The sequence below is a fragment of the Macrobrachium rosenbergii genome, chromosome 34 (assembly GCF_040412425.1).
Source record: "Macrobrachium rosenbergii isolate ZJJX-2024 chromosome 34, ASM4041242v1, whole genome shotgun sequence".
NCBI lineage: Eukaryota > Metazoa > Arthropoda > Malacostraca > Decapoda > Palaemonidae > Macrobrachium > Macrobrachium rosenbergii.
In genome coordinates this window covers 6,100,652-6,125,619 of record NC_089774.1, presented here as the reverse complement: position 1 = coordinate 6,125,619, position 24,968 = coordinate 6,100,652, and the positions used below count along the sequence as shown (strand labels likewise).

Sequence of the window (24,968 nt, the reverse complement as noted above, 5' to 3'; positions counted from 1 at the left end):
TATATATATATATATATATATATATATATATATATATATATATACATACAAATTTTTATTAGCTCTATAAGGTACGAAAAAGCCCTCTTTAAACTTAATACCCTGGACTACCAGACCTCCCAAATAGGGAAAGGACCCATAGCACCTACTAACTTTCCCTTTCTTGAAAAAAAATCTGTATTAAGAGAGATTTACGATCGCCTGAAGAGAGAAGTCCATTACTGTGCTTCTTTCCTCCGTGAGAGAATTCTGTGTGTTTTTCCTCACTTTTCTCAGCCACCGTGTATGTGTAGATGTATATAGATGTATTTATATTTTCGTTCTTTTGTTTATTTTTAGTTTTATTTAAGAGTTCGTTACAGTGTTGCACTTTGCTTTGTCTTTTAGACAGAAAGATAGTTTATTCCCTTGAGGATTCGTATAATAATAATAATAATAATAATAATAATAATAATAATAATAATAATAATAATAATAATAATAATAATAATAATAAACTAGTCACAAAATGTGAGGGATGACAAAACTGTATCTTTCCTAGATAGTGACCCCCAAGGGTTTTAACCCGGTGTGTACCCACCTTTGCGGCGTGTTCAGTACAAGCCCGTTGGGGATTCCCGTAAAAACACGAACAAAAGACTCTAAGTATCATAAAGATAATGACCCCCAAGAAATATTAGCCCTAGAAAACGACCCTGAAAACCCTTGGGGTTCACTATCAGAAAGATCCCCAAAATTTTTAATATTCGTATGAAATGAAATAAATGGACGATGGATATTCAAGAATACAGAAAAGGGTTACAATTTTGTATTTTGTAGTATGGGCTCTGTGAATTGAAAACCTGGTCTTTGAGGAGAGTTACCATCGATTGCTTGGGAGCTTTCGAAGCTGTGCTGTACAGTTAAATGGCACATGACATTTAGTTTCTTAATTGTTTAGATTCCATTTCACTGTTGGGAAATATCTTTCCCTGAATCTTAGGCAGGCTTAAAAATAATCAGTTATCATACGCAGGCTTAAAAATAATCAGTTATCACAGCTTACAGTGAAGCACTTTCAGTATGGACAGTCATACCAGAACTGCGAACAAGAAACAGTTTTAAAGTTCTTGTTGCATTTACTTCAGTTTGTGTACTGCAAGCACCAAAGCAGGTCTTGTGCTTTTATTCTGACACTCCTCCTTTCCCAACAAGTTGGACTGTCTTTACTGGAACCAATTCCCTTATTTCTGGAGGCTTCTCTGGTCCTGCTTCGCACTTACTTTCATCTGAGTCGTTAACTAGACAGTGATGTGGATCACACTTCACAGTCTAGCTTCAACCTCTTTCATTCCTCTTACTGTACCTCCATTCATAGTATCTTTCTGCCATCTTGCTGTCCACCCTCAGCTAACAGTTGATTCATAGTGCAACTGCTTTGAGGTTTTCCTCCTGTTACGCCTTTGTAACCTAACTACTCAGTTTCCTTTCCGGCACTGAATGACCTCATAGGTCCCGGTGCTTGGCCTTTGGCCTAAATTCTATATTCAATTCATTAACTTTCACAGTCTGAACAAGGCGAGAGATTCCCTCTACCATCTTGGCGTTTCTCCATCAATACTTACCTTGAAGTTCCTCTGTCATCCATCTTCTAAGAAGGCCTGTCCAAAACTAGAACCTTAATATACCCTAGGGCCTAGACCCTAGCTACCCTTACCAGCCTTCACTCAAGGATAATGAAAGACCAGTTTTTCATATCATATCAGAGTGTATATTTTCACAAAAATATTCTCATATTCAAAAGCAGTGAGAAAAAGTGGTGTTGACGGACTTCATATCACCTTGAGTATCTTCAGAAGAAGTAATGATTTGATTGGTCGTCTGATCAAATGTCTTTTTGACTTCCACTTGTGGAAACACAGGTTCGAGATCATGTTTAAGGCACGTTCTATTTGCCAGAGAGGAGAGACGTGAACCCACGGTGCATCTGTGTTACGGAAGGAATAATGCGCTTTCTTTGAAGTTTGCCAGAGAGGCGTTGTGTGAATTTACAACCTACTTGATTCAGGACATTGTGAATTTACATTACAGTTTGAGTTCTGGAGAGTCCTTAGTTATACACAAAGAACGTTGGTGCTGGAATACGCTTTGTGACAAAACGAACGCGCCTTGAAATTGACGTTTGCCCCCACCTTGTTTTCTGCACTGGGAAAGTTCTGTTGCAGCAGCTGTACTGTAACAGCCGAGCTGCTTGAAGTGTGCAAGTGTAGCTGTTTTCTAAGTAGGTGCTCAGTTACCTGAAGTTGTACCCAGTACAACACTCTCTCTTTACAGTCTTTTCATACAAGCTTTCACACTCTACCATTCTCAGGGTGGTGTTCAGTCAAACCTGGCTACCAACCATGGACCTAACTACTCTAAACCTGGCCACACCTGAAAGAGGATACTTAAAGTGCTTGTCAGCTAATAATAATCATAAATTCATATATGAACAAGGGTGTTCAGGTGAAGCAAAGCCTCTATCCCAATTAGACAGAACACTGGACCCTAGGAAGTGTCCTTTTGAATAGTCAAATTTCACAATATTTTTTAGGTGAGTAGGCCAGTTCTGCTGTAGCTGATTTGACTGGGAACCCTCTGAGTAAATAGATGAAGGACATGAATTAGCAAACATAAATGGAACAAATGCAGTTGAAGACGAATGTATACAATGATTTCCCTCCCTAAGCAGACACAAACAGACACTTTGGTATGATGGAGAGACATATACAGGTGCCAAACTAAATTAATGAAGAATTGGGACTTGAGATTTTTTTTTTTGTTAGACCATAGGTTCAAAGGGGTTACAGCCCGTCTTTATTATTCCTTGGGATTTCAAAAAAGTTGTTAGTTTTACTGATTTTTTAACATTTCCTTTCCTGGTTGGCTAGAAGACAATCTTACCTGCCTGTTGGGTTCATCTGTAGTAGAAATTTGAAGAACTGAATGTCTTTATATTTTGACTTCTTTTCCCCATAAGAAGGAAAACCTGAAAATGTACAACTGAGTCTGCATGCAAATACTAGATACATTTTCCACTTTTTCAAAAATATGATTTTAATGAACCATTTTTCACTATGCTGGCTATCAATATTTCCAAATGTTTTCAAGATTAACAGTAAGAATGAGCAGCGTACAATCCTGACTCCCCCAAACTCCATTTACATTTTCTGTAGATGAAATCTGATATTGAGAAATTTAACTATCACCACAGAATTAGTGAGTCGATGTTAAAAGACGAAGATTTATCTGAAGACTTGCAAATCCCGTCTGATGCGACTCGGTGCTGAAAGGGTTAAAAACTAATAACGAGAGATATCAATGAAGAACAGGAATATTTGGTTCTTACCTTATACGAAAAACATCAACATATTCAACAGATTCACTTTTAGTTACCATTGTCTGTCCATTCTTTGAATTTTAAAAAATTCAAGGGATTCAAAAATGTCTTCAATGTCCACATAAGATGACACACTTTGTACCGCTGTTGCACTCACATTGGAAAAATGTCATACTACTGACTGGAAAAGATTATTTTTTCGGATTATGAGGCACGTGAATGTGATCTGTTTTTTAAATGCATCTTGTAGGCCTATCAAATTAGGCCTGTTTTTTTCATTCTTGTTGTGGGTAGCCGAGTAGGTACATTGGCAGAAACTATAAGGATATTGGAACAAGATTTGAATATGATAAGCAAGCTGACAGAGATGGAGCTGTGGAGCATTTATGACAAGTTTCAGCATAAAATTCTCTTTATAATAGACTAGCCAATATCTTGCCAAAATCTACACTAAATCAAGTCATACCTCATCAGTACTGAAAAGATCCTGTGTGCTCTGTTGTGTTGCGTGATGGGAGAATCATCTGCTGAGCACTCTTCATCATCCTATAGCTTAGAATATATTTCAGAGATCAACCTTTGACCTCTCATTTGGACAGGTCCTTTTTAGACCACCAAGTGGAACCTGTTTTGCTGGCCAGGTTTCTTAAATTTTGTAGTACCTTATTCTTCAGTCTTTAAACAGATGTCTTCAACTTCTCAAATGTCCACAAGCGTACCTAATTCTAGGTACACTTCAGTACATAGAAGTCTACCTATTACCTATTTCTAGGTACACTTCAGTACATAGAAGTCTACTTGTTACCTACTTCTAGGTACACTTCAGTACATAGAGGTCTACTTTCATTTGACCACTGACCTCAAACCCAGGGTCACGTCATGACCTTAGCAGCACGCCCTCCCAAGGTCTTAGACTTTAGTTTTCCGACTTACAAGGGAAACTCTGGTACATGTTATGTACATTCAGCTGTAACTTACTGTATTCCATTTCTGTATCACATTTTGTTGATGTGTTCTGTGTAGGAATGCCACACAAAAGTTCATGGGATTTTAATGATGATAATTCTGGAGATTCAAACCTTCTTTTATAGGTTAAACTTTGTATCTTCATATTGAGGTCAGGCTAGTTTTTTTGTCATGTTTCTCATTAATTAAACATTTCAGGATTACAGTTTTTTTCATGTTATGAAATGTAATTGGGGATTACGTGAGTGTCATGTTATGTCATTTAACCTGGAATTCTTATTTGATGTCAATTATCTAATTACTTTTTATCGTGACACATTTAACGACGAATCTAACATTTTCTGCCACGTTTCTTAATATAGCATTCAAGGTACGTTTTTGTCATGCTTCTCATTTCAAAAAGGAGTTCACAATGGCGTCGCTTCGTAATGTTTCTCAGAGTCACGCCACGGGTCCTCGCCAATATATAACATTACATCAACATTACACTTAATACCGACTAAGGATAGACTCCGTTCATTGTTCTCCAACTCACCAACAGAACTCGGAACACAGTCCCTCTGAAAGCTCAAGAATTATTGTGCCACTCAACAACGAACACCATTGTTGTAGTGATTCTCACTTTTCCTGCTCAAACAACGACAACAATACTACGCCTCATTGCTACATCTCTCCACCCTGATACTTTAAAGGCATTACAGAGCGTGCGTGTGTCTCTTTTTAAATAGGTCCAGTGCTACAAATGACGAGGACGATGGAAAAGATTGTGGAGTGGAAACGATTACGGGGAGGTAGATCAAAGCTCGGGTCGCGTGAGAGAGAGAGAGAGAGAGAGAGAGAGAGAGAGAGAGAGAGAGAGAGAGAGAGAGAAACACATCAACAACAGAATGTTCATTAGCGCAGTTTTTTGTTTTTGTTTTGGCTTCTCATTCTTCTTCTTCTTCTGTCGTTTGTATCAAAAGATAGATGAAATCTATCAGTGTGTTTCTTTACGACCGCCATATTGAGTTATTTCTGGAGCCGATACAAGCGTCTGATCCCTTTTGTGCTGTTTTAAAAAACACAGGGGCTACGCTGGTCAACACCCATTGTTTGAGAAGGCTTTATAAAGCTGTATACAGCTTTATAAAGCTTTATAAAGCAGTTTAAAACGAGGCAACTCCGGATAGACTGAACTAGGTGTAAACAGATGAAGTTCAGCATTGCAGCTGAGACTGGGAAGCCTAGACCTAACCTCTTCGATCAACAGAGATTTCCAGAGTCGTAGTTTCCTCACATTAAGCCCCACTAACTCCGGTTAATGCTTGGATGGGTGACTTCCGTTGTCGACAATCATTAACACTTGCGACAAACCGTAGGAGTCTCGTGGAAGTTACAACAGGTCAGAGTGAGACCTGTGATTCCATCTCGTTGATTATATAATAGCATCCTTATAATACTTTCATTAACTTAATATATATATATACACACATATACAATCAACAAAATATTCAGGCCATTTTGTAAACAAACATCAAACTATTTATAATCATGAAGACACCAAAATTTGACAAATAAGACTGTCTTTCCTGTTCTTAGAACTTTTCCTTGATAGATTCACAGAGAGAGAGAGAGAGAGAGAGAGAGAGAGAGAGAGAGAGAGAGAGAGAGAGATTAGCGCGCACACTGTTTGTAAGCTTACAACTTTGACAACTTGAAAGATGAGCCGATACAAAGGTATATCAGGAAGAGAATCCACACTTCCGACACTTCTTCAAGACTCAGGCATCACTGATCAGAGACAAAAATTCACCAATATTCTTAGCCTAGCAGAAACAAATGAAAGATAAGCACACTGTCCTTGCATTATATACTACAAGACTAACACTACCTCATACAAAAGTGATTTTGTTGTCATCTGTGGTCTGTGGGACAGCGTTGAATGTGTTCAGAGCCTGCAGTGCGAGCTTGTTGGCCAAGTTGCCCCTAGAAGTCAGCCAGCGATCCCTAGCCACCTTCACGTACTGCTTGTATAACTTCGTCTCCTCCAGTTCTCTCTGCTCCTGTCGGATGAAGTTTGCCATCATGAACACTATCCCGAAGGAGTAGAAGGCTAGGACCACCACGATGTAAACAACGGCCTCTGAGCCCTCGTCCTCCGCTTTCTTCTTCCTGTTCCAGAGCCAGAAACGCTGGGGGATGGTGTCTAGGGATGCCTCCGTCAGGTTGACGCAGAGGCGTGTTTCATTGCACAGCGTGGGAAAGAGGAAGAACAGCAGGGGTAGGCAGTCCCCTTGGGACACCCCTTCCTCGGCAGACGAGGCGTCTCCCTCTCTGGGGTCGGTTGCGTTGCCCTTTCTCACGTCAGAAGTGCAGTATCTGATCGTTTTCGTGGGCTGCTTCTTCATCATCATCTTCTCGTTTTCCTCGAGTCTGCTGGCCCTCGCCCTTCTCATCAAGCACTGCCAGAGGTCCAGTTCGTTCTGGTATCTATCTACAGATTCTAATGAGGTATTTCTTGCGCGTTCGGCCCCCCCAGGACTCGCACTGGACTGGCCGCTTCTGTCGTCGCTCGTGTTCATTTGATTGAAGGACGGAAGAGCAGCAGGCACTGCGGACTGGCCCCCTTGGCCCCCTTTCTCATGGCTGCAGTTTTTGGTCTGAGGGCCAACTTCTGGGCCAGGACTGCCCTTGCTGTTCCTGCTAGGGCTGTTGACCCAGAGAGAGCAATTGAAGTTTGGATAAGGAGATGCTGTAGATTCGGTTGCCATCTGTCCCGCCAGTACCAGAAGGCAGAAGATTGTCAGCGTTGTGGTCGTCATGGCTAGGTTCGTGTAAGGCGTCTCTTCTCCCTGAAAAGAAAAAGTACAAACATGGCTTGTTAGAGCAATCAGTATCAATACTGTGGCTAGAGACAAAACATTCTCTTACCTACACACTACTATTGTGAAATGAAAGTGGTTCTTATAACAAGAAACATTTAAAAAAACTAAAGGTTTTGCAAATATTGGAAACAGATGAAACTGGCTGACTCAGCAAATCTTGACCTAACCTAACCTATGGTCTTTGAACCTTAACTTGACCTAACAGAGCTTGGGCTCTCTTGAAATACCTGTAAGGTGCCATAACCTACAGTTTATCTAAAGAGAATTACTGGATTACTTTTACCATGTACTTATGCTGAAATGTAAAACAGAAATTTAACATGTACAAATGGGTAAGGAAAATGTTAATGATTTCAGGTTTATGTAATCTGTGGAAAATAAAATCACAGGTTTTGCCAACTCTTTACAGAAAATGTTTTCAATAATGTTAAATGTAAAATTTGTAGAAATATGTATGAACAAGGATAGATCATATTTTCTCAATCCACTTTTACCCCATATCACTGTGAAATATAGACTCCCCATTTATCTCTGCTGGTATCTAGGCTAGGACTGGGCCCTCCTCACCAAGGGCATGATACCTTGGTCTGATCTTCAGAAGGGTACGTAATGTCCCTAGAGTCTGTACTTGCTGTCTCGACCCCCTCATGCAATATAGACACCAATATTTTAAGAGATTCTGCTTAAGATATTGATCTTGGCCCAAATACAAGACCTTCCCAACAGGAACTACCTTGATGTAAACACAAGCTCCCAAGTTCTCTTGACGTGTTTTCAGTGGAAGCAAACAAAAGTCTCCCAAGAAGAACTGAAATTCAACAAAAGATTTTGAAAGAAGAGGAAAGATTTTGGAAGTTCTGAAAGGGAAGATTCGTGTCTTTATTGGTGTGGGACGCCAAAATTGCCTTCATAATCTTTGCTTGTGGTATCTTAGTTGTTTGTTGAAGCTTTGAGTGGCGAAAACATTCGAAAGTCGTTGACCCTTTGCGTCTTGATGTATTAGGAGAAGGGCTTTTCTCTATCTATCTATCTATCTATCTATCTATTATCTCTCTATCTATTTGATTCTGTTCGTTTAATCAGAATATGGTACAGCTAGAGAACTTATCTGTTTACTTGATACTTATTACAGAATGAGATATTCTTTCTGTTTCTTTACATGCCATAAAAAGGGAAGCTCTCTCTCTCTCTCTCTCTCTCTCTCTTAATTAGACACCGACAATATTTCCCTGTTTTTTCTATATTTCTCTTTTGGTCTAGTCCCAAAAAGCTGTCCAACTTCTTCATTAGAATCTAGAAATGTAAATAAGCATCCTCGTCAAATCACTGAAGAATGACAGATGATGAAACAGCTGTAAGGGACTTGACGTCTTAATGGAAGATTAATATTTACTGAATTCTGTCCTTAACCTCACTACGACCTAGATGTTTTCCGTCGAGATCAAAGGAGCTGCAACGAACCAATTTCCCCCCATGAATTTCCTCTTCTTTAATCTTGAACAGGGAGAATTAATCAGTGCTTTGGAGCGGGTTTCCTATTGGTTGGTATCTGGGCTGGCTTCCTATTGGCTGGTCTTTCAGCAGGTTTCCCACTGGTTGATGTTCAAGGCTGATTCCTATTGGCTGGTCTCTGAGCTGGCTTCCTATTGGCTGGTCTTTGAGCTGGCTTCCTATTGGCTGGAAGATATGCTCTTAATTAGTTCAGTAAGTCAGTCTGCTTGTAAGCAGAATTACATAAAAACTATTGGATGGATTTTGATGATATTTGGGGAGAATACCCACTGGATGACTCCCTGAAGATGAGTAACTTTTGGTGAGTATTAATGAAGTTTAAACTATTTTTCCCCTTTCAGGGCTGAGTGCCCTCATAGGTCCCAGCACTTGGCCTTTGGCCTAGGTTTTATATTCCATTCCATTCCAGAAAAGGGGAGGAACCTAAACAGCTGTGGTCACTAGGCCAATCCTAGCTATTGCAATGGCTGATTAATCCTGCGATACCAGAGTTATTGATCTGATGGAAACACTGCCATTTTTCCAATTTAAGCAGTTGCAGTTAACGAGTGACTGGCTGGCTGTTGGGAAGCTTTTAATCTTGGCTATAAAAGGTTTATGTCCAAAATTGCAACATTGCAAAGTTCTGGGGAAAATAGGTTGTCATGCAAAGCTTAATTGCTTTTATCTCAATTTCTCCTGCCTTGGGTTTTGATTTTAGTTAAGCATCTTAACTTCTGTACATTTTAAATTATTATGATTTTACTTCTTGATGGTTTTCCTCATCTTGGACATATTAAAAACTCATAATTAACCCAACCCTGTGAAATAATAATTGACCTTGACCTAAATTTTCAAGATGACAGACCATTTTCGATGCAGAAACGTCTAATTCATCCGAATGATTCATTCATTTTGGACAGGTAGAGGCACCAGTTTGACCTCACCATTTGACCTAACATGAGGTCGACCTTGACCTAGTATTCAGGGTTACATGGCCTTTTTTAGGTCAAAATATCATTTAACCTTTCACAATTTTCTTAGTTTTTGATAGGGATCTCTGATTGGTCATTGAATTATTTGTGAATTATTTCAATGTACTTTTATAATATGTTACTATTGTAATCGTTATTATTATCTATTATTTCTCAAAGGGTCATTGATGTACTAGTGTTATTAAAATCATCTCTTAAACCCTAAGAAACAGGAGATCAGCGCCTGCCCTATGAGCCTACAGAGGCCCAGGACTTTAACTTTAACTTTAACCCTTACCTCTTTGTCTTTAGAAAGTTACATCTTTGTCTTTAGAAAGTTCTTTTGGGATGAAGCTGCTAAGCCACACGCCTTACTTTACCCAGACTCCAGCTTTCCACAGTTACCTAACTACCAAGTACACGAGACAAAAAGGCCCTATGGGGATGCTCATAAGGCTAAAATACCATACACCAAGCCTAAAGGAATAGGTTCGAATCCAGGCCAGGGTTAGGTTAAGTTATATGTAAAGTTCGCTTTGAGTACAAGTTTCAACCATCGATTTCTGAAAACCCTCTCTCTCTCTCTCTCTCTCTCTCTCTCTCTCTCTCTCTCTCTCTCTCTCTCTCTCTCTCTCTCTCTCTCTCTCTCTCTACAGAGGAACCACTGGAAAAAAACCCAAATTGCCATATTGCGTGCCCCAGAATACCATTACATAAAAAATGGTTTCCGCTGGAATGTATTAGACTGCATTTCTGTGTTCCTGTTGCCTGTGACGTCATATGTCAAAGGTCAATGTAGGGAGGCTCCCCGTTTCTGCACTGGTTGGAAGTGATCGAATGCATTCTCTCTCTCTCTCTCTCTCTCTCTCTCTCTCTCTCTCTCTCTCTCTCTCTGTGTTTGTTTGTTTCTTTTAAGTATTAACAAAGTATATTTCGATCTATCTCTCTCTCCTCCCCTCTCTTTCTCTCTCACTGTCTTGTTGTAAGTCTCTCTCTCTCTCTCTCTCTCTCTCTCTCTCTCTCTCTCTCTCTCTCTCTCTCTCTCTCTCTCTCTCTCTCAGACCTTTCCATGTGTCCTTAAAATATAGAAAAAAAAGAAGAAATCATTTCGTTCCCTGGAATGAAGTCAGAAGCAGAAGTGAAAAACATCATCTTATGTGTTTTGACCGTTCTCTCTCTCTCTCTCTCTCTCTCTCTCTCTCTCTCTCTCTCTCTCTCTCTCTCTCTCTCTCTCTCTCTCTCTCTCTCTGTCTTCTAATTCCTTTTTAGTTTGGATTTTAGTTCTTCTCATTCTATTATTTTGAGTACTTGTGATATATTAACTATGTTTATTTTAATTCAAGTTTTTCTTTTTATTTTTATTAGGTTATTTTTTATATTTCAAAGGAAACTGAATTAATATTGCTATTGTTTCAGTGTGTGGTTTTTATCATTATAATTCAATGCTCTTCTTCGTAATTGTCTACTGATGTTTGTAACTGCTATTATTGCTGGTACTATTATTAATGATACTAATAATAATAGTTCAGTGGCTGTATAAAGAAGATAGTAGTATTTTTAACAGCAACAATGTTTCTGTAGTTCATATTTGATGCAAAAATTTAGAAAGTCTTTAAAATAGAATTTGTTTACAGACTTTATAAACTGTAGCCAAATGAGTCTTCACTCTTTTCCTATGTAAGTTTGTGCTACAGTTAGTTCGAGTCTTTAGTCCATTGCTACTCTCTCAAAATTATAGTGGCTAAAATGGTTAGTTTTTTAACCACCCTGTTTCCAGGCAACGACTGTTGCCACACTAGGCCTAGGCCTTGTGTCCTGTGGCCAAGCTAAGCCCAGAGCTATTTATACATTTCTCATCTGATCCCTTCTGCCATCTGACACCGATTTAACATTTTAACCAGTGTTTTTCTATGAAATTTAGGCTTATATATCACATTTAATAGATTATTTATAGTAGTTCACTCACTAGGCCTAGTGCTCCATATTTGATCTCTTCTTGTATCTGATACTGAATTAACTTAACCAATATTCTCTTTGAAAAATAGGTTCATATATCACATTTAATAGATTATTTATAGTATTTCACTCAGCATCAATGTTTGTATATTCAAAGACCTCAGGAGTATTCTGTACAACCATCTTCTTCTCAGGAATTGTCGAGGGAAGTTTGGTCTACTCTTGTGGTTGTAAGTAGCTCACTTCAAGTGATTCGTGGTTTGTTTACTACGTTTGTTGTGAGTACAACGTTTGTGTATCGTTTTGATTGTTTGTTTTAATTGATTTGTCTATAAATTATAGTATTTTTTTATCTATATACGACGTAAGACCACAATTTGAAAGAAATCTGAGGTTTTACTCCAAGTTAAAACCAGAGAAGGCATTCGATTCACAAACGGCAGCCGTAACAAACCTCTTAATCAATTGGTCTCTGCGGGCCTTATTGAAACCCATTGCCCCTCGTACCAGACCCCAAAAGCCAGCTGCAAGAGTCTCAAGTCTAGTTTTTGGGATGAGGTTGCTTAGGCTTATACCCACAAACCCTTTCTGATGTAAATAAATAGAAGATGAAGTTGCTCAAGAATCTGGTAGACAGAGACTTCTGGTGAGAGAGAGAGAGAGAGAGAGAGAGAGAGAGAGAGAAATGGAAGTGTATTAGGTAGATAATTTGGAAAGGTTTTAATCCTCTATACGTAAAATTAAATACCATATATTATATATATAGTTCAATAGAGAGAGAGAGAGAGAGATTGAGAGAGAGAGAGAGAGAGAGAGAGAGAGAGAGAGAGAGAGAGAGAGAGAGAGAGAAATGGGAATGTATTCTGTTGAATTTGCAAAGGATTTAATTCTTTACAGTAAAATTATATACATATACATATAGAAACCTCAATAAAGAGAGAGAGAGAGAGAGAGAGAGAGAGAGAGAGAGAGAGAGAGAGAGACTCCATCACCCAGCCGGTAAGACAAGGACAGGCAGGATCCCAGTAAGGACTCAGTAACCCCGTGCTGCGAAGGTCAAACGAAATTTCCTTCCCCTTCAGACTTCTTCAGTGGGAGACATTGACCCATTTTGAAACATTGACCCTTTGTAGAAATTCCCTTTAAGCCGTAGTCAGTTTCCACCATTGTCCTTAACATACGGTAGTGGGCAGGACATTATATATATATATATATATATATATATATATATATATATATATATATATATATATATATAATATATATAAATATATATATATATATATATATATATATATTATATATATATATATATATATATATATATAATTTTATTGATATTTCAGTTAAATACATGTAGTAAGGTATCAGGTAATTTTATTTGAATTAACTCTCTCTCTCTGTCTCTCTCAAATTTAAATATATAAATGTTTATAATGCTTTGTATAATTTATTAACACCTGTACAAATTATATCTAAATAAACACACACACCCTTTTTATTATATCTCTCTCTCTCTGTCTCTCTCTCTCTCATAATGCAAAGCAAGGCCTTGGAATATTGCATGCAACGTGCAGCCATGCATCTTAATAATGGATTTAGTCAGTGACCTCACAGTTAATTTAGGATGGTTACCCTCTCTCTCTCTCTCTCTCTCTCTCTCACAAAACATATATAACTCTTGACTCATTAATAAGAGGACATGGGTTGGAATCCCAGGTAAGGCCGGACCGATAAGGTCTGTAGCAAGTTTAATGAACACAGGTGATAGCCACCCTTCCAGGTAGTGACCAAACCCAGTGTTAATGGTGGGTGTTGTTAGACTATTAATGTAAAATGTCTATGAGTTCTAAGGAGTTTTCTACCAGCTTCTGTTTTCCCTATTTTATTGCAGAAGGCTTATGGGATTGTATCCTTCCTGCCTCTTGGTGGAAGGAAGGTTATATGAGAGACGGGATAGCAAAAGTAACGAATAAAAACGGTCAGTAAAGACTAAAGAACCGGTGTCTCTTTGAAAACCAAATTTGATCACTAACAAGTACAGAGGAGGATCGGAATTGAGACAAGTTCCATACCTCTTTGAAAAAACTCTCTCTCTCTCTCTCTCTCTCTCTCTCTCTCTCTCTCTCTCTCTCTCTCTCTCTCTCTCTCTCTCTCTCAAACCTCCTTCTTCTTCTTCTTCTTCTTCTTCTCCTCATCACAACAACCACACTTCGATCTCGCGTAACTCGAACCTGCGAACTCCTCCCTCTCTGGACCTTAAATAACCCCAAACCCAGCCCTTGCTCACGGTTCACGGACCAGACGAACCCTTTTCCATCCCATTCCGTAAAAATAAAGAGACAAACGAGAAGAGAAAGAAGAGAAAAAAAAAAACAAGAATATAGGACAAGATAGAGCGATACGGAGAAACATCGGTGTTGTGGAAGGAGGGAGTTGGACTGGGTTGGTTCAGGGGGACAGGTACCAGTATCCTCCTCCTCCTCTCTGGTTGTCATGGCAACCGGTCCAGCATGGTGAGGGGAGAAGAAGAAGAAGAAGAAGAAGAAGAAGAAAGGGGAGATGGAAGGTAGGTGGGTGGGGCAGATAGTAGTTGGGGGGGGATATAGGGACACTTTTATATCTCTTACGACTTGTTGATAGCCATTTATAACCGACGACTTCTCCAGCCAGGGACTCCAGGGGAAAGACGGCTAATTGATTGATGTGTATGTCCTTGCCTGAGTCATCCCTGTCACCATTCCCTTCGTCAGGATGGCGAAGGCCGTTGTCATTTGTACTCATTACTCTCTGGAGGTCATTTACTCTAAGGTCAGCCCTTCTGTTGCTTCTTTCGAATGAACACCTTAACATTCTCTGGAAGCTTCTTGAATTTTCAAGTCAGTGGCCCCCTTTGGTGGGCTTTTCCCCTATGAATAGGGTTCATCATCTGAATGATAATGATAGAATGTTGGGGCTAAATCTTGTTAGCATCCTAAAAGGATAAATCTTTCTAAGAGAGATGTCAAGAGGTCTCTTCTCTCTGATGTGGTCTGGGTTTGACATGTGTTTAAGGACTTTTTCCAGAGTAACTTCTGGGATAGAGAAATTTAGAAATGTTTATCTTTTAGCCTTTTTTGCACCCATTGGATGATGATGGATGGACTAACTGCCCTCTGGTTTCTCAGTAAGTCTTTAGGAGTGAGACCACAAGCCTTACACCCTTCCTTTTGACTACTGGCTGGGGATAGAGAGGTTTACCAGTTAGCCTTTATCTCCAAGATGTTGAGAAGTTTAGAAATGTATATCTTTTAGCCTTTTTGCACCTCTCGGATGATGATGGATGGGCAAACTGCCTTCTGGTTTCCCAATGAGTCTTTTAGGAGTGAGGCTGCAAGCCTTACACCCTTCCTTTTGACCATCAGCTGGGGCTAGCACCCATTTGCAGCTGGACAAACTTGTGAGCGATAGCATTCCAGTCTCATAATTACAAACAAATTCATTTCTTGTGACCTCAGGGAATGTTATTCCTTTCCAGTTTCCACCACTGCTTCTAGGATGAGGCTGTTAGCCCCATGTCCTCCTCTCTAGCTGCGACACACCACTGTCGATTCATTGCCAGGTCAGGTCTGAGTTAAATTGAGCTATTTGAGTAACTCCCTTGAGTTGAATTCTTGAGTTGGATTCTTGAAATGATTGAATTTTTAAAGTTTAGGTTAAACCTTGATCTAAAGCAACTGCAGGAGATTTTGGGAATCTGATGCGGGCGGCAGTTGGTCCCAGTAAACTTTTAAGAGCCAGCACGGGCTCTTGCTCGTAAATGTATGTCAAAAAATTGTCAAGTAACGAAGGCAAAATTTCAGTATTTGGAAAACTTTCGTTGATAAAATACGTATTTTTCTTGACCCTGAAGATGATCCTGTGTGTGTATGTTTGTGTTTGTGTATGTATGTTTGTGACCCTATGTATGTATGTGTATGTTTGTGTTTATATGTATTTGTTTGTCTTGAAAACAAAAAACCAAAACATTGAGTGTTGTACAAAAATAATCTCATGATGACCACGTGGATATTTCAGACTCTCTCTCTCTCTCTCTCTCTCTCTCTCTCTCTCTCTCTCTCTCTCTCTCTCTCTCTCTCTCTCTCTCTCTCTCTCTCTCTCTCATATATAAAGTAAATCAAACATACCTTTTACCCAAAAACCTTCTTCAGTAGCAGCGCAGGACCATCTTATCTTCTCACCCCACTGACCTGATCTTGACCTGAAAGTACGCGAATATTTCCAGACTTTCCCAAACCAGTCGAACCTCCAGCGACTTCCATAACTGGCCTGGAAGCCAGTCTGAACACCAGTCACTCCATTGGGTAACAGTTTTCACCGCCAAAAGCAGGAGAGAGAGAGAGAGAGAGAGAGAGAGGGAGGAAGAGAGAAAGAGAAGAGAGAGGGAGAGAGAGAGGAATGGTCCGTCACTTCGAGAATTCTACTCGATTAAGGATAAGCGATTTGCAAGTCACCCTTGTTTCCCCTCGCTCTGGGCCGGACTGAGGGGAAACTCCATGCTGCTGAGAGACAGCCTGTTGCTCTCTCTCTCTCTCTCTCTCTCTCTCTCTCTCTCTCTCTCTCTCTCTCTCTCTCTCTCTCTCTCTCTCTCTCTCTCTCCAGCGCAAATAGACCAGCAATGGAGCACTCTCTCTCTCTCTCTCTACCTCCCCTCTCTTCCGGCCGTAATAGATCTCGCCGCCGGGAGAGAGACAGTGATACTGAGAGAGAGAGAGAGAGAGAGAGAGAGAGAGAGAGAGAGAGAGAGAGAGAGAGAGAGAGAGAGAGAGAGTTGCAGCCCCTATCCATTACAGCACGATAGATGGAGATACAGAGAAAGAGAGAGAGAGAGAGAGTGTGTGTGTGTGGTGTATATTAGTAATAGCTGCAAAAACATAAAAAAAAATAATTTTTCAAACAAAATACAATCCATATATACCTTTATATGACTGAACTGCGCTGAAAAGTAATTGAAAATGATTAAAACTCCATCAGAAATCGATTAAAAACAGCCGTGGGCCGAAACCCGAGGGTCCAAAGAAGCGAGTTTCATTTGCTCAAACTCGATCCACAAGAGAAAATAAATCACCAAAGTTTTTCCGTTGAAACAGATCCTTAAGTTTCGGGTTTCATCGTCGAAGTTCTTTAATTAGCCGTCAAGAATTCTTCAAAATTGAAGAAGAAGAAGAAGAAGGAAGGAAAGATAGTGACTATAAAGTTGAATATCAAGAAGAAATTTTAAGTATATAGGTCTATTGGGTTCATCTGACATGTCCTGAGATTCTTAAGCCATCCAGAGATTCTGTTGTTGACACATCATGTTTGTTTTCTAATATCGATTCTCAGGCCTCATTTTTACCCACTGCTACTTGCAACAGACTTCTAAGGTTCGTTGCAAGAGTCAGTAAGTTTATAAGTCTAATTTGGTCCCATTGCAATGTCAGACTTCTAAGGATTGTTGCAAGATTCAGAAAGGTTTATAGGCCTAGTTCTGACCTATTGTTCCTAAGGATTCTTGCAGGTTCCAGCAAGGTTTATAGGATTATTTTAACCCATTGCTGCTTGCAGCAGATGGTTAAGGTCCATTGCAAGTTGCAGGAGCACTTATTCTTATAAGACAGCTGGCCACTTCACTTCCTGAATTTGTTTTTACAAGACTTCCAAGTGACTGAAAGATTCATGGCTACCTTTAGAGTTCGGCCCCGCCATATTTAAGCCCATTTTCCTTTTCTCGTCATCTTTAGCCTAGCCTAAGTTAATCAAGGAGTAATTATACCCTTAATGAGACATTACATCATCATAGCTCTCATTATAGAGTCAATAAGGTCATATAATCTTTGCCAGTCACTGAACACTTTTAATGGTTCTCTGAACTTTGGATTATGTATTAGTGTACGTTACTTTGATCTTTATATTATTATTATTATTATTATTATTATTATTATTATTATTATTATTATTTTTATTTTAAAAAACCTGTTAATTTCTATTTTCATTGAACTTCCGAACAGCCATAGAAAGTTACCCTAAACAGAGATTGGAAAGGAGAAAAAATTCCTTCAGAAATGGAGATGAAATTCTAAAGTATTCCCGTAAAGTGGTCTTTCACTTTTATTTAATAGAAATTGACCGAAAATGAAAAATTTTATTTATGTACTTGGAATCTTTTTAATGAATACTTTATTTAGGAAATAACCAAACATCATAATGATTTTAACAGCCCTTAAACTTTATATTTAAAGCCAGTTGTCATAATGAAATTACTATTCCCTCAATTTAGCCACGATCTTAAAATGGCGTAACGAAACATTTTGTTTTTCAGCAATTTTCAGTAAGTAGCTGCTAAATAAGTCAATACTTTATTGTATATATTAGTGGAAAATTGAATTTACATTATTAAAAACAAATGTGCCTGGAAATCTGCAACAAATATTTCTACTCGGTGGAAATTTTGGTGCCATTTACCAGGGTACCTCAAGGTGGGTATCCAGAATGACAGTACTTTGCAAAATATAGATGGGACTAAATGGTACAATATAATGTATTGGGCAATGACGTGATGGTGATGAGCCTTCTTTGTATTCATATGAAGTGGTTGGATTTGATGAAGCCTTTTTCTTTGATGTGGGTCAGGTTCATCATTAAATAATTAATTAGTTGATCAGTTGGTGAATCATGGAGGAGTAACTATTGTCTGGTTTCTTGTCCCTTCAGCTGAGGGCTGTCTTGGTGAGAGCTATACCTGCCTTTTGGTTTTCTTGTATGTTTTATCTTTTTACCAGTCAGTTTTGGTTTTCCCCTCTTATTACTATATATACATATATATATAACTATATATATATATATATATATATATATATATATATATATATATATATATATATATATATATATATATATATATATATACATATATATATACATATAAATACATATTATTGCTAAAATTAATACAACCTTGATTGCTTAACTAGAAGCGGTTTTTTTAATTTCTAAAATATGAACCGACCTCTAAGAATTTCTCATTACTTTCAGCATTGATTAATTTTATTCATATTTATAATAAATACAAATACTTATTATGTAGAAGAAACTGTGAAACTTGAGAAAACTACGAAGCCAAGAAAACATTATTGGAACAAGACTACATATCCCTAAGTATTTTTTTTTTTTTTTGCGTATTCTATTATAAATTTGTTTTGTATGACATTTTAGCAATAATTGTACCATTCCAGTGACAATTATCAATTAATAAAACGAATTTATGCCTTGGAAATCGTTTCGTAGTAGGTCTAAATTTATCCATAAAGTAGGCATAGGCCTATGACCACCCTATGTTGATTTATAGAACTATTTTTTGTAGCGCACTTCAGAGAACGTTATTTAGGCCTTATTATCAATAATGTTTGTGTTTTGTATTTTGTTATCCTCTGAAGCAACCATTATTATCTATTAGGCCTAGAGCAGGCTGCATGGGCCTAGTCATAGGCCCATTTCAGAAGCCATGTAAGAGTCTTGCAACATGCCTTGGGAGTCATGTGGGAGAGGCAGCTGTTTGCAGTAGGCAACATTAAAAATGATTAAATTATCACTTTTCAAAGTTTTATTATCTTAGGCTATTCAAATTCTGTAGACAGTCTGAGTCTTTGCTGGAAGTGGCGAGGCTTAAGTAACCTAATGTAGATTAGGTTTTGACTTAATTTCTATGGGGGTCAAAGGTCAAGCCATTGTATCCAAGGTTAGGAGAGGGAACGTTTGGTTCGGTTAGTTGTCATTGATTTCCGGTTGTATTTCGGCCTAGAGCCGTTGTTTTCTGTTAGGAATCGCAGACGTTTGCTCAAATTTCCTATATCTAATCCTTCAGTGTTATCATGGCTACATAAATTTTGGTGAAACTGAAGACATTACTGCGATTGGATGATTTACTGCCATTCATGTATGTTTTTGTTTATGTTAATGATTTATTTATATTTATGATATTTACTGTCTTTTGTTTAGGTTTTTACGTTTATCCCCAAGGGCCTGGTACCAAGTACGGTGCCCATTTTGCACATGTTTTGGTAGTTACCAAACCGGGGGGGTACGACAGTCCTAAGTTTTACCGAAAATTGTCATGATTGAAATAGTATAAATGTTCCAAGTCTGTGGCGTCTGTTCATCAAAAAGTGTTGCAATTATGCTAGCCTAACCTAAAATGACTTAGCAGTACTTAATTTAGATTTCATACCCACAGGCACCATTGATGTCATGTGAACCCTTTAAGGTTCATGTGACGTGAAATTCATGTATGTCAGGCAGTGCTGAACCCTTGAAATTCTGATGATGACATTGGCTGAAATTTTTGAAATTTTTCAGCTAAATTCAAGTTTTTTTTTTCATTCTGTTTCCCATTTATGAAGGTGCTTAATTCAGCTTTAAACTTATGTCAAAATCACTTTTATATGACAGGAAATGCATTTGGAGCGAGTAATACAAGAAAAAAATTGTCGTTTCCTAAACTGACTATTTCCATCTTTGAGTTTTGTGATTCCCCAACTCTCAAAGGGTCAGTGTATGAGTCTGTAGCCAGATTTTACCAGAAATCTTATTTATGGCATCATTTAAATATCAGCTTCCCAAAAGGAGCCTGGTGTTGACAATTTTCTTTAGACTTTCCAGGAATATCTGTAAAATCTTTCTCTACAGCAATTTTAAGCCCAAATTTGCCTTTTTAAAATGGTAGATATCTGTTATGAAATGTTTCTATGGCCATGATAACAAAAAAGTATAGAATTTAAGTTAATTTCAAGCTGACATCATGTTATGGGGTTAGAAACTTTTTGCGACATATAGCATACATATTCTAGGTCCAAAGATTGCTGCTTTTGCAATCGAAGCATTTCTGAAGTCATGGGTTTGTATGTTAAAAGATTAATATCATAAATATATGTGTGCTCATATACCTTTGTTATTTCATTGTACATTTGTAATGATCCTTTCATTGTTAGTATGAAATTATAACACTTTACCATAGAAAATTATTTTTCACCTCCTTGTGATCTCTAAAGGGTTGAATGGGCCCAGGCCTTCCCCCAGCCCCAACTTAACCTGACCCTTAGACTGATTTCCTTAGGTGGTCTTCCATTATTGGAAGGCAAGGAATTTTGGTGTTGTAACTGGTTAACCTAACATTTCCACCCAAAAGGAAATTAAAATATATCAAATTCACTACAGGAACTGTCAGAAAATCCACATTCCTCATGTAAATTTAAAAACACATTCTTCTCTAGGTTAATGAAATCAAATCATTCTTTTTATAAAATGCTCAATTTTTAAAATTTTACCTCATTTACCATTGATTGATGATTTCTCAGATGTTTCAATGACTTGACCAATATGATATGATTCCTTGCGTCTTTTTTGTTAGGTAGTGTAAGTTATAAAGGATTTTGGTTCGTTTTTAATGCATTATTAGGTGATTTTTTTTTTAGAATCTTTTAAGAATCAACCAAGGATAATTTTGCTCATGCAGTTTTTCTCAAGTACAAAATTTGTTGTCGACAGGTAACAAAGTGTCCTCAGTAAGGAAAAGGCTGCTTTTTCAGGAATCAGTATTCATTTTTAGATTTGTAAAGGTTCCTAAAATTGCAGTTATTCCAGAAGTGCCTTTAAATGTCTAAAATGGATTTTGTAGCAGTTTGTTGAATTGGTAAACTTGATCCTGATTTCTCCTTTGTGCAACTATAATGGTACACCACAGTGACAATATCTGTGACAAGGTTTATAATTCAGTATTGTGTATGATTCACTGTCCCCTAAATAGGTTAGGTTGTGGGGTCCTGTTTTCATGGGTGGAGGGGGGGACCAAAATACAGCACCTGGGATACGTCAAGTTAGGATGCATCTCTGTATTTTGCTAGTTATATTATCCCCCCCTCTCAAAATCCTTGGCTTTCCCCATAATTTTTGAACTTGGGATTGGGGATGTAGTGATTAATTAAGTGTTTACAACTGAAAATTAATGTCCAATTTGTAAAAATACCCGTAAAAAAAAAATCAGGAAAGCTACATTTCCACCCACCTAAAAACCCCCAGTTCCCAAGAACTGATCAAACCTGTTTTAATAGTTTGGCTCCAAAGAAGGGCACATTATTTTGTATATAATAGTTATAATCTGATACTCTTTGTCATACAGTTATTTGCTATCTATAACAGTATGGTTGCGACTCCAGTTTACACAAGTTAGCTTTAACAGTCGTTAGAACTTTGGCTAATTTAGGTCAAATAGGATATGGACTCTGTTTTTCCTGAAACTAATAATGTTTACTCCTTCAGGATACAGGTCTGTTGTCTACTTTACCTTTTCTTATTTTTGGGTGGAGCCTGGACTAGGAAATAACAATAGTATAGAGAAAAAATGTAAGTGAGGTTCATGACAATCTCCTGCTTGCTTGTACCTTGCAGAGGAAAGGGTGTGTGTGTAATTGTCTGGTGAAATATTTTAAGTTTTGCTTTTCATTTTTGATACATCATTGTTTTTGTTTCTTGTCAGTTGTGTTCTTTTTATTTTTAAAATTTCTTTTACACTACAGGTAGAGGCAACAAGATTAGCATCACATTTAGATAACCAGCCAAAGCAAAGGCTAGATTTTCACAGCATATTCAGGCAATACGTAAAAGGAACAGAGGCACTTATTTATTCAAGGCGAGTTACGTAATTTTAAGAAGTGTAGTAAACGACATGTAGTTGATGTATTTTTATAAGTTTTGACAATTGATTACCTTGGTGTTGGGGTTACATTAAAAAAAATAAAGTGCACAGTACAGTATAGGCCTATGTGTCATTCTTTAGTAATGCATTGGTATAATGTGTTAGGTCAGAGAATTTGAGTTGTGTTAGCTGCTTCTAATAAATGTTTTTCTATATATTTAATCTTTTAAAAGTTTCTGAGGGCTCCAAAACTCCTCAGGGGTAAAAAGACACTACTTTATTCTGGCTTACAGCTTTGAAGCTTTTATATATTTGTCCTATCTGTTAAGCTTACATATATTTCTGTCATACCTGTAGTTAGCAAAACCCTTTCATATTTATCAGGTCTTCATCATGTAGCCCAACATTATCTGCTGTAGAGCACTTTTAATCCATTTTAATAATGGCTTTGGAAATGATTAAGGTTTGAGAACTTGGATAATTTGTATAAATTAATAATAGTGAAAGTTTTATTGCTGCCAAGGTTGAGCTTTTATAGCTGATATTTGAAAACTGGGATAACGTAGTTTTTGTCGTAGGTAACTTTTTTAGTGTATGTAGATTGCAGGCCATAGTTTGAGATGCCATAATATAATGGTAATCTTCAGTTGAAGTAATTGTGTGATTCATATTTTGTAAACACTGCATTGGATGGAGTTCATTTAAGAGACAGGATTTCTCCAAGATGTTTTCAGGTTTATATTACTGAAGGTATTGTGTGTGAATGGTCAAGTTTTGGTGATTTACAAAGGTAATTCACATTACTCTAAACTCCAAAAGTAAAACAGCTTTGGAGTTTAGAGTAATGTGAATTACTTATCTTTATTTCAACATTTGGCCTTTTCCAATTTGATCTGTTTCGCTTTTAATGTAATTTATGTATTCCAAGATTTTGTCTATTATAGGTATGTAACTTTTTTGGTAATGTGTCAGATGGGTTAATGCACATGCAGCCACTTCCGTGCAAGTTCAAGTTAGTTTCAGTGTTATTTAAAGCTTCCTTTGTGGTTCCTCCAGTCAGATGCTTGCTACTACCTTGGTGCTTCTGTTGGGTTTGAAGGGCTTACCACTTTAAAAATGCCAGTCAGTTAGGAGAGCTTGTCATCTCCCCTTCCATTCCTGCATCCTCGAGCAATCTCCGGGGCTCTTTAGCGAGAGGTGGACCTGTCCTTCCACATGTTCTAGTTCACAGGGTTTGTGGTAGCAGCTGCTCATTCAGATGGAACTATGGTTAAGTCAAGGAAGGTGCCAGACATTTACCTCGTCTCTAAAAAGGACACCCGTAGGCCCGTGGCTGTTGTTCCTTGGTCCTATAGTGGTGCTTGAGCAATTTTTTTATTGTAGCGTTCTCAGGCACCAACAGGGTAATTATTGTCTGCCAAAGTTCATGATTGGGTTTAGGTTAGAGAAGTGCAGCATTAGATGCTAGGTCTCCTCTTCCCCTTACTAACTGTAAACAACTCCAGCCATATTTTTGCAAACAGAAGGTCAGATGTAGAACATTTTCGTTCATCCATTGATGATGTTTCTGCCACCTACATATATTTCCTGTTTTTTTTTTGTGGGCATGACAGGTTCTCTGAGCTTCTCCCAGAGAATACTTTGCTTTGGTGGACACATTAACATAGGACTTGATCAGCCTCTTGCATTGGATACCAGGCTGTTTAGGAGGTTACAGCTCAAAATACTTGATTGGGAATACGGGATTTTCAGGTGATGACAGAATGTCACTTCGTTCTCGTGCACTTGGCACAGACTTTTGGGATATGGCAGAAGTTCATAACTTTTGATTCCAGTTCCTTTGAAACAATGCCTGCCTTGCTTTGCAAGGCAAAAGATCCTGCTTATGGAGCAAATCTCCATGTAGAAAGTGAAGGTTTGTATGTTTGCATTATTGTAAAAACAAATTATTGGAAATTTAGGGTGATTGGGATATATCCTAGATATACACACCTGATGTCTGTATTACCATAATCCCGGGAACCATCTCTGCATTTGTCCCTTGTAGTCAGAGGAAAAAGGTTGGGTGGTATACAGTCACCAACTACAGTGTACCTTATTTACACAGACTAAGTCACTACTTTTTTGTTATGTAGATTCACCTTGTGATCTGATATTTGAAGGAGTCCTTCCTGTTACTGCTTTTAAGTAAAAAAAAGAAATTTAACAATTTTCAGTTGAACTTTGAACTTGAATGTGTCATGTCCAAAATATTAAGATATCTTAAGTGTTATGCTGGAATGGAGTGTATGTCCTTGACTATTTATGTCCATAATATTCAAATGTGTTTGAATAATGTCCCATTTCAAAAGTAACTTGTACACTTATAAATTAACTTGGAAGCATAAGGCATACTTTCAGTGTAATTAATCTGCCTTTTAAGATAACAGTATAAACACTAGTGGAAAGCTGGTTATACTAAGATCAAATACTTTTGTCATATCCTTTTTAATGGCTTTCTTGTAGACAAGAGGCTAAGCTCTGGATCTTGATCCCTTTGGCTTCCTTTGGTTATTAACCCTGTCAACTTTTTGTCTTGTAAATGTTTATGGTAGCTGCTGTGAAACACCTAAGGATGTTAGGAAATTTTAACAAAAGAATTTCGGACTGAA

At 37.9% G+C, this 24,968-nt stretch overlaps 1 protein-coding gene and 1 long non-coding RNA gene across 3 annotated transcripts in view; one reads left to right on the top strand and one right to left on the bottom strand.

Moving 5' to 3' along the window:
* The window catches only part of LOC136856113 (uncharacterized), a 28,580-nt gene that overhangs the window by 2,869 nt on the left and 743 nt on the right, over window positions 1–24,968 (top strand). Inside the window, exons 3-5 of one of the 2 annotated variants that reach the window (XR_010858239.1) lie at window positions 11,804–11,887; window positions 21,942–22,025; window positions 22,199–22,882. This is a non-coding gene — a long non-coding RNA (uncharacterized lncRNA). Of the gene's footprint in view, window positions 1–11,803; window positions 11,888–21,941; window positions 22,026–22,198; window positions 22,883–24,968 lie in introns of those variants that run through there. The other variant, XR_010858240.1, reaches the window with a different exon arrangement.
* LOC136856112 (uncharacterized) lies at window positions 1,728–16,177 on the bottom strand. The gene is made up of 2 exons (XM_067133761.1): window positions 15,776–16,177; window positions 1,728–7,155 (listed from the first exon to the last, which is right to left on the bottom strand). Exon 2 carries the CDS (start codon window positions 7,123–7,125, stop codon window positions 6,196–6,198), a length of 930 nt encoding a protein of 309 aa, XP_066989862.1. The 5' UTR covers window positions 7,126–7,155; window positions 15,776–16,177; the 3' UTR covers window positions 1,728–6,195.